The 21267-nt window shown below is 37.8% G+C and overlaps 1 protein-coding gene across 1 annotated transcript in view; it reads right to left on the bottom strand.

Annotated features, from left to right (window-relative positions):
- Positions 1-21267, bottom strand: part of RFX3 (regulatory factor X3) — a 200280-nt gene that overhangs the window by 24435 nt on the left and 154578 nt on the right. Inside the window, exons 9-13 of the mRNA XM_044656716.1 lie at positions 14038-14153; positions 13422-13576; positions 8992-9089; positions 5591-5740; positions 931-1139 (exon numbers count right to left, since the gene is read on the bottom strand). Coding sequence (XP_044512651.1) covers positions 931-1139; positions 5591-5740; positions 8992-9089; positions 13422-13576; positions 14038-14153 — 728 coding nt within the window. The remainder of the gene's footprint in view (positions 1-930; positions 1140-5590; positions 5741-8991; positions 9090-13421; positions 13577-14037; positions 14154-21267) is intronic.

The raw sequence follows: 21267 nt of genomic DNA, 5'->3' as shown, positions 1-21267 counted from the left end.
TAATCTCTGCCATTACACCATTTACATGCAGACACAGACACATACACCCCCCCTGCGTTTATCAGCATGTATACATAATTTCTCATTGCCTTTTATAGGCTTGATAATTTCTACCATCATACAAACAATAAAGGCTCAGCAACTAATCATTGTGATGATATCGTATCAAGGTATCACATATCCCCTTTTTGTTTTGGTGTTTCTCCTATGCTAGTTTAAATTTAAGATTAAATTACTTTAATTTTAAAAAAGAATTCCACAGTACAGTTAACTGTCCAGTAGAAAATTTAACATTTTAACTAAAATAGCAAAAGCAATTTTGTGTGCTAATGACTTAAGAAAAGCTCTAACCATCATGTGGTTGGTGAGAATTGCTGCATTCTGCTGACTAGCTGAATCGATTTTCTAGAGCTGAGTCTTGGCAATTCATATTTGGAAAGAAGTACTCTTCAAGTGTTAGAAAAGCTATCTCACCCACTTATTTGCTTAAATTGAAAAAAAAAGGTCTTGAGAAAGGTTCATTTTTTATGGGAGAAAATATATTTCCACTATTAGATTTCATGCAACCTCATGACCTTGCTGCTTTTGGACTGGATTCATCTCCTGAACAACAATGATCCCCCAAACTAAAGATCTGGTATCCCTTGGGGACATAAAATTTAGAGTTCAAAGGAGCCTGTAGACAAGTCTGAATCCCTCATTTTATATATGAGAAAATAGAGACCCTGAAATGTGAAAAGACTTGTCCATAATCACTCAAGTAGGAGAACTGTGATTCCAACTCTGCTTCTCTGACAATAACTAACTAGGATAATATTCTTCTTTTTCCCCATCTCATTCTGTTCAATGGCATGCATATACTGATGTAAAATGTCAGAACATTCCATGCTAATAAGAGGACTTAGCACTTAAAAGAACTTAAAATGATACCTGTAGAAAGACCATTTTAGCAGAAACTGCCGCGCAGCTTTAGGAAAACTGGGCCTCCCTTCATATGGTTTTAGTGCTTGCATCATTACGTTATCTAGCCAGGCAGCCCACTGCTCCAAGGTGCTCTGTTGCTGAAGAGTCATCTTGAAGTCTGTTTCTAGTCTCTGAACCATGTTGTCATCACACTGGCACACCCAGGAAGCCTGCTCCTATTACAGGACACAGAAAAGTTAAAGAAGCGTAACTTAGTGCCTCTTCAATTAACATCAGCACATAAACTATATGCATGAATGGAAAATTATAATGAAAGCTCAAATAATTAAATGAATAGAAAAAGAGAAATGGCTTTTGCCTGTTGCCAAGGAAACCAATAATGCCTTTCATTTTTAGGGGTTCAATATTTTCCTTTTATTATTCTAAGAAGTTAAAAAAAGTGATGAGCTCTAGGAACTTGAGTGGGTTTACTTACATTGATTAGTTTACATGCAGGGTAATATAAATATAAAGCTCCATTAGAAAAAAATGAAACCTGGAAATGTAATATTCTGTTTTTATAACCCACTTTATGTTATCATAATTCTACTAGTTATTTTTATCTTATTACTTTTAATTTTGTGTTAATAGATAAAATATTAAAACCAGTTCTGCATATGAGAAGATCTATAGAAAGTTAAAAATGTATAAAATATATGCAACTGAATTGGCCAGAAGTGGTCCCTCAAGAACAGAATGGAGGTACATTGACGCGATTTTATGTAGAAGCATATGCTGTATCTCTTTTATAGATTGGGAATGAAAATCCCAAGGGCTATCAAGGCAGCTCTGTTAATGCAAATTAATTCACAGAACTGAAAAATAAACAAAAAACCCCCACTTGTCAGGAAATGTGGAGATGTGACTTGCCAAAAAAAGTCAACCATCATCTACAGAGTTCAGTTCCTGCACTGATTGTATTTATGAAACTTTATGCTCATCTATAGCAGTTAAAGGGAGGGGAGGGGAGATTCAGGCAGTTTTCTCTTTAGATAATATTTTTAATGGTAGTCAAGTGATCTATGATCTTCCTAGGGATTGAGTTTTATCATTTAAAAAATGATCTGCCTAAAATTTGGGTCAAAGCATAATAACCAAATGAAACACCGATTATAAAGCACTGCCTTGGGAGTCAGGAGGCACAGATCTTAGTCCTTATTCTGCCATTGCTTAGTTTTGTGAACTTAAGCCAAAGTCACTCTATTTAGGTCTCAGTTTCCTTATTTGTAAAATTAAAGGCTTTGACTAGGTAGTCTTTTAAGCTCTCTTCCAACACTAAAATTCTGTTATTTCTATGGTAACTAAAATTTTTCAAGTGCACAATTCCTTAGGTAGTTAGAAGAAAAATAAGACAACTCTTTTCATCTATGCCTCCTCCCCATCAGTGTCATAGAGTGGCACCCACGGTTCTTTCATTAAACACCCACAGCTGGATCTGGTTACCAAAATGTATCACCGTCACCGTAGAACTATCAGACCTTCTTACATGCAATTTCAATGTAATGTCTAGTGGTTACTAGCTAGGCTTCATGGATCACATTTCTACTTCATGGATCACATTTCCTCCTGAGGATCAATCCAATTTCTATTTTCTCTCCTGGGTCCATTCAGCATCACCCCCCTCCTCCAACCCCGCCTCCCCCCCCCCCAGACCTTGCTGTCAATAATAATACATAATGGCTAGCATTTTATATAGCACTTTAAGGTTTGCAAAACATTTTACATGTGCTTACAGTTCTACGGTGTGGGGGGGGGGAAGGAAAGACAATCTAATAGGAAGAAATAACAAAGTGTAGTGGGAAAAGACTGTGGATTTTGTAGTCAGAGGATCTGGGGTTGAATCCTGCTTATTATCTGTGACCATGAGCAAATCATCTATCCTGTCTAGGCTTCAGTTTCCTCATCTATAAAATGAGGGGTTCTGGAATTGGGCAGAAATGGTCGATAAGCATGGACTATTATTCCTGCCTCCTATACTGACCCCCTGTAAACTTGGACTTCAGGGCATATTGACCTCTTTCCCTGGGTGAGGACACAAATATGACGGCAGGAGACATCCCTCTGGTGATGACCCACAGTCAGGAAGGGTTTATTGCTCCAGACAATGCTTGCCATCCCCACAGTCCCCAAACTTATGCTTCAAGCCTGCCATGTAATATCACTAGCATGAATGCAGAGTAATGGCAGAAGCCTCCTCACGAGGCACGGGGTAGTGTTTGACTTAAAGCACTACTATTAGGCCAAATAACTCTTTTTAAAGACTGAGTCTCTATCTCACACAGGCTGGAAGTAAAGCAGACATTCATGGGGCTGTCAGCATGGCAGCCTTGGTCTCTTCCACTTCTGCTCTGGACCAGTCTGCCCCTCTTTGGATGGTCTGGGGGCACCCTAACTTACCTTACCTAGTCTTAGGGCTCACCTGGGTGCTATATTTAAGTGTGGATACCCCATCAGATGATTACACTGCAACTCAAGTTGGTCCCAAGTACCAATGATCAAGCAGTCTCCTCCTCCCCAGAAGTGGAGATTACCGGAGTGCCCCATCGTGACTGGAAGGAGAGCCCTTGTGGTAAGCTTACTTACACCAGCAATACTGGCTCCTTTTTTTTTTTTAAACCCTTGTGTTTTACTGATGCAAAGACAGAAGAGCAGCAAAGATCAGGCAATCAGGGTGCATTAGCTTGCCCTGGGTCACAAAGTGAGTAAGCATATGAGGTCATATTTGAACCCAGGTCCAGACGTGGCGCTCTGTCCACTGTGGTACCTAACTGCCCCTATACGGGCTCATTTTAATGCTGCTTGACACTTGTTCCTCCAAGTTTTGATCTCTTGGCTCTGAGTCTTGTTCTTCTTCTTTGGATTTCCTTTATGGACCCTCTGACTCGACCCCATGTTTTACTCCTTTAGACAGCTCTCCAAGAACAATGTAGCTTTTATAATACACTCCCCTCATCTGATAGCCGTTGACAGTAAAACCGTAGTTCAATTCATGTTGATCTTCAATATTAGAATTAGTCCAAATACAAGCATACATAAAGACAATAATTTTTCTGGTCTGGACCAGGGATCTACCTCAGTGATACAGTGAATGCTCCTATGAGGCTTAGAGAGTTGCAGGCCAGCACTGAGACTTAAGGTCTTGCTCAGGGTCACAGGGATGGCGTTTGTTAAGAACAGGTTTTGAATCCAAAACTTCCTAGTTCTGAGGCTGATTCTCTATGCTGTGCCATGTTGCCTCTCATATAGCTACATTACATCTATAGCTCCTTGTCTTCCACATGAAGAATGATAGAAGTCTTTTCTAGGATAATGGCTGGGGGCAATACTATGATGGCAGCTAAGGGGTTCAATGGAAGGAAAGCTGGCCTGAAGTCAGGAAGGACTCATTTTCTTGAGTTGAACTCTTGCTTCAGATACTTCCTAGTTGTGTGACTCTTGGCAAGTCACTGAAGCCTGTTTGCCTCAGTTTTATCATCTATAAAATGAACTGGAGAAGGAAATGGCAAATCACTCTGCCAAGAAAACTCCAAATGGGGTTAAATAAAAAGTCAGAGGTGACTGAAATAACTGATCAACCACAACAAAACTATGAAGTATTTGCCTCAAAACTGAAATTGCTCTTTTTCTTGGGGAACTTCTAAAAGCATATGAGACATCCTTTTTGAATTAAAAAAATGTATAAGGCTGGATAGAGAATCTGTATTAGCTTTTTGCATAGATCTATATCTGAAACAAAAAATTAGAGTATAAATTGGGAAATAAGGACTCTTCATTATCACTAGAATAAGACCTAAATTCTACTAAAATATAGAAATTGGTTGATTTTTCAAACCTCACACAAAATATCTGTCTTTATAAGATGGTATATACAGATAGTAGAAAAGGATTAAAAAAATTTGAACCTAACCAAAGATCAGTTGAATTCTATTAACTTGCTGAATCCCAGATTTATCCCAAAGCCATCTATTAATTTTTGATTGAGCTGAGAACTAAATATATTTTGTTTAGGGAAAAATAACGACAACAATGAAACAGATAATCAGTTAAAAGCTAAATGAAAATAGTTTAAAACTATTTGACCACAACAAAACTGGAAAACCAAAATTTTATCCAAGAAGAACCAATATAGAATTTGGCTTACATCACTAATGCAATTGCATTTTGGCCACATCTACCACCATATCTTAAAAATAAAATTTTGGCTTCAAAAAATAAATGCCCATTTTGACTTCATATTAACAATCTTAGTTATCTTTCCTTTTTTCCGTGTTAGTTTTTCTAATAAATGTTTCTCTTCAAAAGTGCATTTATTATCACTATGATCAACAACATGCTTATAGGGGAGTTGTTAAAACAGTTGAGTATCTTCAAAACATATCCTCCTATTTCATTCACTAAAAGGCACAGGTCATAGAGGAAATCATGATTTTGTCTGTTTAGACAGAATAACTGAGCAGAAGTTTGTTAGACCTAAAATAGAAATGCAAGTTAGGTCTGAGTGAAGTTCTTTCTTCATGATTCCATGAGTATGTCCAGATGGAATGTTTAAGATAAATTCTCTGCTTCAGACTAAGGATATAATGGAAGATACTTTCTTAAAGAGATCATTCATGATGACACAGTTTACCTGGACATTGGCAAAATCAACACGGTTGAGGTCATTGAGCATCTGGTTGATTTGAGAAGTGTTCTGGAGTACGGCGCGAGCTGCCTGAGCCAGGTGATTGAGCGATGTGTATCTTCGCAGAGTCTGGGCAAAGGCACTTACAGCGGCAACCTGCAAAAAAACCCAGTTGGCTTTGGGTATTTTTTTAAAAGGAAAAGAAACCATTGGCATTTTTCTAATTTGCCCTGACTCACCAATTTTTTATTCTCCATTTTGATATTTTATATTCACCTTGTAAGAACTCATTGGTGTTTTAGAGCATCACAAATTTTAAATCAATAATGATTTCCTTAAGACTCAAAAAAAAGTAGTTTGAAGTCAAGACTAAAACAAATTCCCATATTTTTTGAGATAGAATTAATCAGTCTTGCCAGTATATAGTAAAATAATACATCTGATCGGCAGGGTCCTGGCAAGATTTTCTTTTTTACCTTTTAAAAAAATTGTTCTGTGTAGTACATATACATGTACTGTATACAGTAGTTTGGCCAAATTTTATTTTTACTAGCCCACTTTCTCTTTGGATGTGATTTGGAGGGTAAAGGAAATTGAAAGAGCTTTTTTTTTTTTCCTCCAGCTTGTCCAGAATAAATTATTTCTGGATGTGAATGCATGATTACTGCCTTCATGGCACCTCAGGGAAAGGGGAAAACGGAGAGTGTTTTTAATCCTGATTCTACAGAGATACTTTCCTAAAGAGAAGAGCAAAATTTTTAGGCTCTAGAGTTATGTGACACTTAGACAAAACTGAGAAAGTAGGTTCTTTTCACTGGTGCTCAAACTGACCTTCTAGTAGCTTCTTATTTCCTTACAAATATGCTTAGTCCTCCTCCTCAGTTCATAAAACCACCCCTAAAACCTTTTATTTAAGCCTCTTGCCATTTTCCTTTTTACTCTTTAACCTTCACTTCTAAAACTCCTGAAAATATCTATACCCAATATCTCTACTTCCTTTCTTTGGCCTTTTGAAATGTGACTTATTCTCTCACCCTCTATTGAAATTGCTTCCTTAAATGTCATCTTTGTCACCAAATCACCAAATCTAGTGTCCTTTCTTTTTTACTTGTCGTCCTCTTATTCTCTTTGATCTCTCTGTATCAGTTAATCATTTAATCAATCAACAAGCCTTTATTAAGTACCTACTATATGTTAGGCACTATTTTATATGTTGGGGTGAGAAATACAAAACAGAGACAACCTCTATTCTCAATAAAAATACATTTTTTGGGGAAATACACATATGTTCACGGGTAAGCAAAAACCAGGTATGTACAAAACGACTATGAAGTAATTTCAGCACCTGGATACCAATAACTGTAGGATTTAGGAACAGCCTCTTTCAGGAGGCAGCCTTTGACCTTCATTCAGAGCCTTGAAGGGGTTAGGAGACCCAGGATGTACACATGAAAAGGGAGAGCATTTCAGGCCTGGAACTGTCTAAACAAAGTGGAAAACAGAATACTGTACATGTAGATTGATTGGCTGATGTGTGTTCTTCAAGAATCCATTCATATCCCTTTACATTAGTTTTTTATATCTTTGTGCCCTTGGGAATCTTATTTACTCTTGTGGGTTCAACTGCTTCAGATGCTTCCAGACTTCCAGATCTGTATGTATTTTAGAGATAGATTTAGAATGTTTTTTGAGATTATGATTTGCATTTCCAACTGCTTCTCCAATATCTCTAGCAGCTATCACACCTCATATCTTGAACCCTCAAACTCAGCATTGCCTAATATGTCAAGGAGCTATGATAACCTCATTGTGGATATGCACCACATGTATACAGATTATCTATCTATGATTTAGTAGTGAATCCTAGAGATTTGCTTGAGGTTCAACAAGTATAAATGATTTATTTGTCTTTAGTTTCAGAGTAGGATTTGTACCCCAGATCTCCATATACCAACATACCTTCCTACTTACAGCATTTCTCAAATCAAATATCTCTCTCTCTAAACATATTGTCTTTATGATTTAACTATTTATTCTTTGGAATCACCATTAACCACACTTGCAACCTTAGGTTATCTCTGGTGGCTGTTCCCATGCCCTCATCTCTCATATCCAACAATTAAGGCAACTTCTATTAGTCCTATTAATTTCACTTTCAATAATCTTTTTTACATAATTTTCCTCCTTTTTATTCTTACAGTTGCTATTCTGGTACAGATCCTCCATGACTGCTAATCTGAACACCACTATACACTGTCTCTACTCTCTTCCCATCCATTGTTATATGGCCAGTCTCATGCCTGGAATTCAAGACCCTTCACAATATGGTGCCATTTTACCTATATACCCTTTTATCATTCTCTTCCATGAATTTTATGTTCCAAAGTGGACTCATATTTAAAGTAACATACTTTGAAATTTGCTTCTTTGGTCATACTGTTCTCTCTGTCTTTCTTCCCTGTCTTTTCAACTGTTGCCCATTTATTACAACTAAACTTGCATAACAACTGTTCCATGGACACACCTCTGAGTAATGTTCTAAGGCAGTACTGGGCTTTCCATTTCAACCTCAAATAATATTTTGTTTTTACTTCTCTGGTGCACTTATCAGGTAATACTATATATTATAATTTCACATTTCTTTTATTTCAGTTAGACTATAAGCTCCCTAAAAGGCAAGATACATGTCTTTTCAAAACTTTGTATTGCCCTCAGTATTAAAAAAAATGAATGAACTCTCCAGAATTGGAGAATGCATCACGCTATCATTATTCTCATTATTTTAACTCTAAGAAACAGGATTGTTGTGAAGTTCAAACAAGATGATGCATGCAAAGTGCTTTGCAAGCTAGAAAGCCTCATATAAATGCCTACTAGGTCCTGAGCACAGTGTTTAGTAATGGATTCAAAAGTGGACCTGGTAAAGAGATAGAATACCTGCTTTCTGATATTTAGTTCAGATAAATTCAGTGAGATTCATTACCAGGTGAGCTATGGGGTGATATATTTTTCAATGAGACAAAAAGTTAAGTCATGGAAGGGTTGAAATTTTCAATGGTGGAAGAAGTACATGCATTAACACCACTGTGGAACCTGGAAGTATTTGAGCATTTTGCAAGTAAGATTTACAACTTGATTGTTACTTTCATCATGTTTGGAAATCTTTCTCTACTTTCTTTGAAAATTTTAGCTAAACATTTGAAATCTATGCACTTTTGAATTTGAACTTAAATCAATGTAAATATTAGAAAAAAAATGAAAGCTTTTAAAAAGGTAACATTAAATAGATCCTACATATCAGCCATGCAAATATATTTGATTATGACACCCGGGAGACCAAAAGTAAAGATGATGACTCAAAACAATTTCCAAAAGACAAAATGAAGGGCACAGCTAACACAATGTACCTTGGTTTGTATCATTCTCTGTGGAATATTGTTCATGGCATTGGAAAGCCAACCTTCAAGGCTTTTTGCAAAATTGCGAATGGCTTGGGTCAAGGCACCTAAATATTAAAGAATAAAAACAGAATGAAACGAAGCCAAGTAACTAATATCCTTAAGTTGAAAGTAAGAAGGGTTGGGGTTGTAAGGGAAGCATACAAAAACATATAATTTGAAATACTGCTGAGAATTTTCATATTCTACTTCAATAAGTGTTTAATATATATTCAGAACTCTGCTCTGCCCCCATGACTTACTTCTTGGAGGTTATGTATTTAATTGTTTCACCCTCAGATTATCCTTATCCAACATCAGTGGGAAGCCCAAATATTCAAATATTTTTGAGGGCAGCAACATATACCAGTTGTGAATATGATAATAGATTTTTCTACTTTGAACAAAGCATTTTTAAGCAACTGTTTTATGACTGAATATCTTCTTTAAAGATTCAGTAGAAAGGATTCCTTTTCAGGTATAAATTGGACTAGATGATATTAGAGGTCCCTTCCAACTCTCATACTATAGGATTTTCCCCCCAGCTACTAATCCAGTATAACAGCATAATCTCAGCAAAAAGCTTTTGACTTTTGCCTCTCAATAAACTAAAGATTGCAGGTGGAGAATTAAGGGTATTTAATCATTTTCCTGTGACATTCTGGTAAAAGAGGCACAAAGCTACTTTGATGTGGGTTGGGATAATTTAATAAATTCTTCACTTTATTTGGCATATGTATACATAGGACAAGTGTAATGAAAACTGCTGCCAATATTGATGAGAATTCTCAAAATTGTCCAGTATGAAAAATGATATACTGTATTTCTACAGTATGTAATAGGAACAGACACCTCTTGCTCTATGACTATACATTTTCTGCAGGCTGTGAATTGATAGGAATATCTTAGGCCATAAGGGAGAAGGACTAGTGTATCTGGTAGGTGTGGCCAGCATTCATAGTCTGCTCCCAAGCTGTATAGACTCTACTATTTCTTCAGCAAGTAATTAAAAAAAAAGACCCAAATAATACTAAGCCTTTAGGGCACCACTTTTATTTTTAGGCTGAGACTATGCCAGTAGGTAAATAAAATGCTGCTACTGTTTTCCTGGTTTTGTGATTTTACTTTATTTGTGCCCAGGGCTCTGTAAAGAAGAGAGCAGCTTTAAATACCTAATAAGTAAGTATCCAATGGACCTCACAATCATGCAATTAATCTATGGATATCCCTGTGTGGTAGGTGGGTATTTTAATCTCTCTTTTACAGATAAGACCCCAGAAAGTTAAATGATTTGCTCAAGGCTGAAAAGCAAATTAAAGGCAACCCTGGGATTAAATCCCTTGGTTTTCCAGGCTGGTGCTCAGACTAGTCTGACATACTTCCTCAACTGACAATGGCTTTTGTTTGAGTTAAGTTGAAAAATATGTTAACTCAATGCAAACTAATCTCAAAACAAACAATTTATTCTTCTACACAATAAAAAGTTATCCATTTCTTTTTGTATTATCCAATGGGACAAATGATAGATGAACTTGAACAGTTTGGATTTTGATTGAGAAAAGTGGCTTCAAATATGGAAGATTAAGTGAATCCTTAATCTGTAAAACTGCATTGGAAATTTCTTGAGAACTAATCTTTCTCTTGAAATTTCCAGAGCTTCCAGCTTTGTCAAAGCTGGGAAGCTTATGAAAAAAAAATTCTTCCCGCTGTGTTATGCACTAGAATCATGGAGGATAGGTATGAATGAAAATGAAAAAGAGTAACAAAAAAACCAACCAGGTTTTGAAGCTCAAGAAAATTTGGGTTCAAGATACAGATTAAGATTCAATTTAGATCTCATTTTATCCAAATTAACTTGACATTCAGAAGGGTAGGAAATAATTACATATATTTTTGTATCCTAGAAATAATGAAAATAACTTCAAATCCTTCCCCCATTGCACAAGAATGAGGTCCAGGCCTGTTAATTATGCTCACTGATAATTGAGTGCTGAATTGTGTCACTAATTGAGTTTGGAGGGATTCCTTATATTTAGCAACTTCACATTTTCAGAAAACTGAATTTTAGGATCTAGTATTTGCTAATCGTATTTCAAATTAATGTGATGGGCAAAGACTTTTTATACCAAAAAAAGGAACCCCATCTGGACAGAAAAAAATGTGTCTCTTCTGTTATGAAGGAAAAAGATGGATGGCAGAGTTTTGTACTAGTAGTCGCCAGGAAAAGAAATTTTTTTTTATTGTAAAGAGAACTTAGTTTGGTCTTTCTATAAGAATTTATGTAAAATAAAAAATTGTGCAGATTGACTTTGACAAATCTTAAAATTCTTGAATGGATTGTTTGAAATTCAAAGTCTATTCCAAAGCTTACTTGCCTCAACCTGTTGAAGGTTAATATTAAAATACATATATTCAAAAGATAGCTATCGAAAATGTATTTTGAGCTTTTATTTCTTTGAGCCTCATTGTAGCATGGAATGAAATCTTGAAATTTCTTTGGAATGGCTGCCTCTTAATGCATCTGTTGGTTACAAAACAACTCTGAAATTGTAGTTTTACAACAATTTCTGAAGCTTATTTGTTCACTGAAACTCAAGGGAAGCTATTTGACAGTGAGTTGGCTTTTTAAAAATACAATTTACAAAAAATAAAGATAAAGTTTGAGCTGTCTATTATGGGAAGCAGTGGTCACTTACGAGGGTGCAAAAAGTTAACTTTAGAAGTTCTCTTTATTTCTCTGAGTCAAACTTCTGTTGTGTTAAGACAAATATGAGTGATTTTGGCTTTCTGTATTTAGAATGCTGTGGGTTTTTTTTTTAAAACCCTTACTGACATCTCACCATCTATCTCATGAGATAAATAGTGAGTAGGCAGTAAGATGTCATAGGCTAATGAGCTCCCCAATAAAACTTCTCTTAAACATCTCTAGAGAATACCACTCGGTGCACAGGGAGCAAGAGGAAGGCAAGGGAAATCAGGTACTGGAACATAAATCAGTACAAGATATGCACACTGAAATTTTCCATGACAACGTCACTTTTAATCAATCTTTAATCAGAAAACTTTGTGTGGATGGAATGGAAAATTAAGTTAGAGGGCTTTCTTTCCTCTCACATTTCGAACTTAATTAAATTCCTAATTCTTTTGGTAATATTTTTAAACTAGAACTTAATTGCTTAAAAAAAGTGAAGGCTTTTGGGTATGTTTAGTAAACATATGGGACTTGAGATAAAGACAGTTAAACTATTTTCCTGACATTTAAACATAAATCCATATGCATATCCACAGATTACCATACAAACGTATTGTGGATAGACATGCACTAAGGTGGTAGGAAGAATGAAAGAATTACCACCAGTAAAAAAAAAAAGTGTTTATTTTTTATGACCTCCATTAATGTCTGCCACATTTAGAAATAGATAAGGTTAAAATGTATAAATGTGCTATGTTAATCTCCTGACCTTCTGTTCCACCAAATCCCTATTTATTTTCTTGAAAACATTAACAATAGCTGCCTATGAGCAAGTACACTTCAAATCTGTGCTTTCTAATTTCTAAAGCTAACATTCTTTTTACCTCCATTAATGTGCTTAAAGAGTAGAAGCTCTGTTCCATTTCATTAACAAGTTAAGGTCAGTCGCATCTGCTCATAAAGATGTAGGTGTAAAATTGTTCTCAACTGCCTCTAACAACTCGAGTCCTTAGTAGCACTTATATTGACATCTGTAGAAAATAGCTTTGTTTGCTATAAGGTGGTTTGAGGCACTATCTCCTTTAAAAATAATCTAACTTATCTGTGTAATGCCTATTGTTTGGTTCATGGTGGGAACACAATGCTTGTGTAGTTACATAGATTTTTCTCTCAGAATACCGTTAACCATTACTGCTAATGGAAGCTACATTTGTAGTTCTTAACATGACGGACGTGACAGAGTAAATGCTTTTATAAAGGAATTCAACTTCACTGGAAACCGAGGTAAATTAGCTTGATATCAAAAGCAACCAGAAAAGAGACTGGCCTAGCAATTACAGATTTCAATAATTTTCACTTGAAGAAGGGAACTGTGCTTCGGAGGGAAATAATTCGATAATGGTTGACTGGCCAAGGAGTAATTTTGCAATTAGTTATTGGGGCTGTCACCCATCTGCTTAGTTGGGTTACAAGAAAGAGGCATGATAGATTGGAAAATAGGTGAGTCGGGTTAAAAAAAGAGTACAGCTTTTACACGAGGCTGCTTTAAGGTACTACTCCATAATATTGTAAGCTTTTCTGTTTTGCAAACCTGAATGAGATTCAGACATAGAATCACTGAGATTTTTTTTTTTCAGTTGCTTCCCAAAACTTCCTGGGAGTTATGTATGAGAACAAAAGAATCCTTACTTGTCTGCATTTAACTTACTAGGAATAGGTCTAAGGACGTCGGGAATGAGAATCTCCACCAAAGCCTGGTACATCCCATGGTCACAGTTACACATCCATTTCAGAATAGACTCATTTTTGCACAGAGTTATCAGCTTTGCTTTCGGAAGTCGGCTTTCTATTTCACTCAGATTGCTGGCGTGAATAAATGTCGCAAATGAATAGATGGCAAATGAGGATAAAAAAAAAGAATAATGGGCTTTTAAAATATTTTTATTGAATAAAATACTATAGAGGTTAGACTATACCATCATTGTACTGGTGCCACATAGCTGGGACAAAGTGCTCCCCCCAAAACCTTTCTACTTACTTTCAAATTTTCTAAAGGTATGTAGACTGGTTCCTTTTTTTTTTTTTTTTAAATAGGAAAAAGGGAAGATGTTTACAGCAGTCACCCAAATCAATAAAAATGGGAGCTACATGGAGAGGCTAAACCTTTCAGAAGAGCAGTCTGTGGTATATTTCTATAATAGTTAAAATGTTAGCCTATCAAATTAAAGTTATGAGAAAAGGTTCACAACTGGTATACATATCTCTTACATTGTCAGATCTGTTCAGTTACTACAGTAAATTAGTAAAGTTTTTTGGATTCTGACCTGGATTCAGTAATGGTAGTGCCATCAGCTGGAGTGGAGGGAGAATAACGCCAGAAAGTTTGCCACAATTTTTCTATCAGGCTAAACTGAAGATTCACAACAACATCCAATATTGCCTAGAAAACACAAATCAAGGGCAGGTGACCTTCCTGATACATTTATCTTAACCAAAAGGCGTAGAGATTTATGTTGGGTGCATAAATGAAGGAGAGTTTTTTCTTTTGTATATTATGTGAGATATTTCTAGTCACTCTGGGCATTAGGTGTTTCAATGGGAAATTTCTTCAGAAACTACTAAAGATATATAACAGAACAAAGGAAAGTTGAAGTACTAAAATTTAGATAAGGACGCTCAAGAAGGAAAACCGACCATTTCTTTTTATAATAAAAAAGCCAGCCAATGTTTTGTATTGTTTTTTTTTGGGTGGGGGAGGGGGCAACTTGGTCTCCTTCCTCCCTGCCACTTCATCTTTGCTTTCTGTTTGTTTGTTTCTTCCACATCACCTCTTCAGTGTCATCCCTGCATAAGACTTTTTTCATTTTTCTCCAAGTCTTCTCTTCTTTGGCTACCTACCATATTTATATTTTGCAAGTTCTGCAGGGTCATTATAGCCTTCACTCCGCATCAGTTGCCATAATCGTGCTGTTCCAGTACCACATCAGTCAGGAGAGCTCCCCCAGGGCCGCTGCTATCCCCTTCTCACAGGAGAGAGCATTCCACATTCTCCATCTGCATCTTCTCCTAAGGGTCTGTGCATGCTTATCTCCCCTATTAGAATGTATACTCCTTGAGGGCAGGACTGCCTTTCCTTTCATTTGTGTGCCTAGCACAGAGCTTGGGGCCCACACGCAGTAAATAGTTTTTGACTGACTGTCAGGGAAACATAGCTCGGCACACCTCGTGTGCCTCTACATCTAGAGGAGCCTGGAAGCCGGCTGGCTTCAGAGTGATGTGTTTTTCAGGCACTGAGTTATGTATGAGGACTAGTTACAAAAGGGTGAAGGGGTGGCAGTCTGTGTTGCTGGATGGAGCACGTCTGATGGAATGATACGTTCTCAAAGAATTGATGTAAGGATTCTTCAAGATGGGGGGCCAGCTAGGGGGCTGGCTCAGTGGATAGACAGCCAGGCCTAGAGATGGGAGATCCTGGATTCAAATCTTGCCTCAGCCACTTCTTAGCTGTGTGACTCTGGGCAAGTTGCTTAGCCTCCACTGCTTAGCTCTTCCTGCTCTACCTTGGAACCAAAACTTAGTATAAATATACATATTTATACATAATGTGGAAATCATAAAGACAGCATTAGGTGACTATGGTCAGGGCTGCTTGCCCACAGGATTCAGATTACTTTTGATTCCACCTCTACTATTTCATTCTAGGATGGACTGTCAGGCCATGGGGATGCTGTCTGAAAGGTATGAAGCAAAGGCTGAACGTGGTGACCTCATTATTCTCCTCTAGAAGAGAATAGTGCTGTAGTGGGGTAGAGGGTCAGGCCTGGAGTCAGCAAGACTCATCTTCCTATGTTCAAATCTGGCCTCAGACACTGACTAGCTGTGTGACCCCAGACAAGTCACTTAACCCTGTTTGCCTCAGTTTCCCCATCTGCAAAATAATCTCAAGCAGGGCAAGACTGTAAAATGATCAAATGACAGAAAGGGTAGAGGACCTCATGGCAGCCGTTACACACTTCAGCACAATTGGCGGCCCAAATTCAACCCAGGAGGAACCATTGCACTACAGTACAACTCTGCAAACAAATACTGCCTTCTTGGGCACAAGACAGAGGGGAAACAAGGGGGACATGACACCGACTCCAAGACCTTTCATCAGGGAGCTCCTTACAGGAAGCATTCTGCTTGCTTTTAGGACCCAACAGAAAACCTCCCGTCTGGCTCTCAGAGCCCGGTACCGTGTGGCCGCTTCCTCCCTTCCCATTGTGGCACCCTGTGCGCCCTGGCCTGCTCTGCTCTTAAGGATCTAGCGATGCTGGACTCCTATCCTGTCCCTTCTGCAGGGCCCTCACCTCTCGACTTTGCCAAGAATGCTCTCTGGCTTCCCTGTTCCCTTCAAGTCTTAGCTCTGATGCTGGCTGTGCAAAGGCCCTTCCCTGCCCCTTCGTGTGCCTGCAGCTTCTCTGCGAGGCCCCTTGTGCCATCTCTATCTCGTACAGGCGAAGTTGTTTGCCCGTTTGCTTCCATTTTGGGAACGTGAGCTTCTTGAGGGCAGGGACAGTATTTTTGTCTTTCTCCGTATCCCCAGCATTTAGCTCAGCGTCTGGCTTGTAGAAAGTGTTTCCTAAATGCTTGGTGACTCCACTTGACAGCAGAGTAGGGAGAGGAATATACACAAACAGCTGCTAGGAACATACACGTAGAGACGTGTACAAGGGATGTAGTGACTGTGATGCAATAAGGGAGAGTGAGGTGAAAAAAAGAAGTCTAATCAATCCAGGAAAAGGGCTTTTAGATGTCTGGGGAGGGATGCAGAGCTGCTGAGGGGAGCCTCCAAATGTGCGCCTCAGCACTACTTATCAAGGGCGCCATAGCAGGGATATTGGGAGTGACCTCTGTGTTGCCCACTGACTTGGCCAAGATCTGGCAGCAGAACCAGCAGGGAAAGATGGTCTCCAATGGAGTGACCGCCTGCCTGGTGAAGAGTCTGCACAGATGGCTTTTTTGGCGTGTCCCGTGGGCTTGTAGTGAATCTAACCTTAGTCTTGCCTGAGAAAGCTCTCCAGCTGACAACCAATGACTTCTTTTGAGCACTGCTCTTCAACATAAGAAGAATTATCTGCTGAAGGAGATGCTGGCTGGGTGTGGAGCTGGGATACACCAGATGGCAATGACCTCGCCCATGGAAATGCTCAAGGTTCAGCTGGAGCAGAAGAGCACTTTAATTGATCCTATTTTCAGGCTCCAAACTCTGGACTCCACACCTCCACCTCTAAGCACACTACTGCTGCCTCCACTGTTTGGGAACTCTTTCATACTGAAGGCCTGAGAGGCATCTTTAAGGGGCGTGGTACCACTCTGTGGAGGAATATTCCTTTCTCAATGATCTATTTTCCTTAATTTGCCAACCTCAACTCTCTAGGGGCCAATGAAGCTACTAGTCACTCATTTGCATGTGGCTGCCTATTAGACTCTCTGGCTGCTAGTAGTGATACCCTTGGATGTTTTGAACACTCGAATTTAGACTTTCCAGAGAGGTTTTTTAGGGATGTACACTATAATGGGATCATAGACTGTGCCAGGAAAATCTCGACTAATGAGGGACCAACTGCCTTTATGAAAGGAGCTGGTTGCTGGGTCCTAGTCCTAGCACCTCTTTTTGGCATTACCCAAGTTGTCTTTGCTGTGGGTATTGGGGAAAAGATCATAACATTTATTTAACTTCATCTAAATAAATTTAAGTAAGATAAAGGTTCATTTATTTGCTGCCTCTTAATTGGTCCCACTGACTAGGTTAAGACAGAAGGAGAGAGGGGCAGCTGGGTAGCTCAGTGGATTAAGAGTCAGGCCTAAAGACGGGAGGTCCTAGGTTCAAATCCGGCCTCAGACACTTCCCAGCTGTGTGACCCTGGGCAAGTCACTTGACCCCCATTGCCCACCCTTAACACTCTTCCACCTAAGAGCCAATACACAGAAGTTAAGGGTTTTAAAAAAAAGGCAGAAGGAGAAAAGTGATCCAAATGAATTATTTAGTTCTTTAAATAGTTGAAGTGATTTCAACCTGGGAATAAATTGGCCCAATATTTAAATAGTTTTATGTGGGTACTACCTTGATCTATTAATGTAGGACTCACTAGGAGGCCTAACAATAATCCATTTAATTTAATGGTCACTAAAATTAAGAAATAGAACTGATGATATTTTGATTTATATTTGTGAACCTGAGAATTAATTTCAGACATTGGGGAAATAAAAATAAAAAGTAGAAGAGAGGATAATGGGAATCTATGCAACTAATTATACCAACTCCAGATCATAGCCATTAAAAGGATCATTCTCTGGGAAATGTCAGTTCAACTTTAATTCATGAAAATCCTTCTTAAAGCAGAGTAATTGAGATCCAGCATCAATACTTGATTTTTAATGTTAAGGTAAATGATTACTTAAGATCTCATTTCATGAAAAGCTTGAGAGAAAATCAAAGCTAGATTGAATACTGGTTGTCAGTTTAAAAAATGGCAACAAATGGCAGTAATCACTGTATCTCATCTGAACAAGAGAAACATTAGAACAAGCACCTGAAAAAAAAAGCAGGATGAAGAAATAGGAGAAGAGGCTTGATGAAACTGGTGGCACATGAGTTGGCCTTAAAAGAAGGAAAGGTCCTTAATAGATTCAGAGTGGGGAGAGGGTAAGACCATTCCATGCATTAGAAATACTAGGAATCAAAACATGAAAAAAGGGAGAAGGCAGGCCAAGAACAGGGGATACAGAGTAGTCCAATTTGGCTTGGGAACTGAACATATGATTGAGAATAGGACACAAAAAACTATGGAGGATCAGGAGCCATATAAAATGTCAGGATCGGATTATATTTTATTCCATAATAATAATATTATCAAACCGTATAAAACAGTACGCAAAGGCTTAGTTAAGTAAAATGGGGATACATTAAGGGTTTCTGGAGAGACATAAAAATGGTATATTAGGAAGATGTCTCAATCAGTGATATGATGAAGAGATTAGAAAAGGGGGAATAGCCTTTTAGCCATTGTTTAAAATTCTGCAGTGAGGGGAGAAAGTCCATGCTACTTTTGGACAGTTCTACCTATTCATCATTCTCAGTTCCACAACATAAAGCCTATATTTTCTTCTTGGGAACTTCTTTTCATTATTCTTAGTTCTACCATTTTGGAATCAAATAGATTAATTTCTCTTCTACATGACAACCTTTCAAATAAAAGAAGACAGTTATTATGTCCTTCTTGAGCCCTCTCTTCTCTAGGCTAAACATTTATTCTAGTTTCTCCAAATGATTCTCATTTTGAATGACCTCAAAGCTCTTTACCATCCCAAATATACTCCCTTTGTATGACTCTCATGGAATCATCCTGGAGTCTGTCTCTTAATGCAGCTCAAGAGACTAATGTTCAGGGTTAAGAAGGGCATAGTGGGGATGAAGATTTTGGAGTTATCAAGAAGCAATAATTAAAGCTAAGAAAGTGGATACAGTTGATAATGAGTAAAGAAAGAGGGTAGAGCAAAGGACACAACTAAGAAGTAGGGAAATAAGTGAGAACAGAATAGGCTTGATAAAGATTAAGGAGGAATTTAGGGAGAGGAGTCACCATAAAAAACAATGAGTTCATCAAGGAATGAAGAACAGAATGAAATGAAAGGACTAAGGATCTTAACCAGAGAGAGAAATGTCAGTGTTCAAGACTCTGAAGGTAGTTTCAAGGAAGAGCATGAAATTAAATGAAAGTGGGGGTCATAGGAGCTGGAAAAGTTCAAGAAGCTGCGAAGACAGCATGTCTGGTTCATAATTGCAGAGAGTAAAGTTTCCAAAGAATGTGAGAGTTGGAAGGAGTGAAGAAGAAAACTGAGTCATGACCTGAAGAATTACATAAAGGTGAGGGAGAGATCAGCAGGTTGGTCAAGGAGACAAATTTCACTTTCCTATTTTTGTGATATTTCCCTCCCACCACCAAAGAGTATCTTTTTTCTTCATTTGTAAGATGGGCTTAGTGTCTGTAAATCCTTCCAGAACCCATCCAGAATCCTTCAGAATTTGTGTTATGTATATATGTTGATCTGTACATCCAGAATGAATGAGATAGTTTTGTTTCTTTGTCTAAAAGACCCTGATTGGCTCTCTACAGTGTTCTCAGTTCATCAGCTAACATAGTTCTCTACTTCTCTCAAGCACAGATTAGCAGAGTTATTGTACCAGTTCTTGGGGCCCAGGTTATTAAATACATTTAGTTCAAATTCCCTTTTTCGCACAAAGAAGTAAATCTCAGGTTTTATGTCTAGTATTATCTGAGGGCTAATTTATAAATTTGGATGTTAACATTGGCAATTTTTAGTGCAGCCCTCTGTCTGGTTAAGTTAGTGGTTTGTTATGGCCTACTAAACTAAGAAAAAGGGAGTTATGGTCAGGTTCTAAGTAAAGGTATATATCAAGTCTGTCCGTCAACAAACATTTATTTAATTAATTTTTTGAAGCCTTAATTTCTGCCTTAGAATCAACTTCCAAGGCAGAAGGGTGGCAAAGGCTAGGCAATTGGGGTTAAGTGACTTGCCGGGGTTATACAACTATGAAGTGTCTAAAATCCTCTTGACTCTAGGCTGGAGCCCTATCCACTGTGACACTTAAATGCCCCTTGTCAAGAAGAAACTATTCAGCTTTTTCATTGTGCCAGGCCCTGTGCTTGGCACTTGAGACACACACAAAAAGCAAAAACAGTCCCTTTAACTCAAGGGGCTCACATTATAATGGAAGAGACAACATGCAAACAACTATGTACATAAAAGATATAAAGAGTACATGTGGAAGGTAATCTTAGAAGGAACGCACCGAAGTTACTTCCTTTGAAATTCATGACATTTGACTTTCCTGTGTTGTTTTAGACAATGAAACAAAAACTAAATTTGGTGTTTAACTGTCTCATTTGTTCTGGATGTACAAAACAATACATGTACATAACACCAGTTCTGAAAGATTCTAGATTTACAGATATTAAGTCCAATTTACAAATGTAGAAAAAGACATTTTTTTTTTGGTAGAAGAAGGGAATACTCTTTTGAAAATCAATGGGGAATATCACAAAAATAGGAAAGTGAAATATGACATTAATGAATCCTTCTGATAAATCAACAAACAAATAAATTTAAATAGACTTTTTAAAGCACCTACTATGTATAAAGCATTATGCTCTTAAGGAGCTTGTAATATAATTGGGAGGGGGGTTAGTTATATAAGTCAGTAAAGCACATAGTAGTAGTAGTAAAGAAAAGATCAAGATAACACTTTCTAAGATTTGAGAAGGAAGAATTCACTTTTAGTTAGAAGAAACCCAGGTAGAATTCATGGGAGAGATGATACCTGAACTGGACCTTAAAGGAAGAAAAGGATTTTGGTACATGAAGGAGAATGCATTCTAGACATGATGGGGATGTGGAGTAGACCACCTGCATGAATGCAAAGAGAAAAAGAGAGAGAGAGAGAGAGAGAGAGAGAGAGAGAGAGAGAGAGAGAGAGAGAGAGAGAGAGA

This window comes from Gracilinanus agilis, chromosome 1 (assembly GCF_016433145.1).
Source record: "Gracilinanus agilis isolate LMUSP501 chromosome 1, AgileGrace, whole genome shotgun sequence".
Lineage (NCBI taxonomy): Eukaryota > Metazoa > Chordata > Mammalia > Didelphimorphia > Didelphidae > Gracilinanus > Gracilinanus agilis.
The sequence above is the reverse complement of the archived record's forward strand: the minus strand, read 5'-3'. Positions and strand labels throughout refer to the sequence as shown.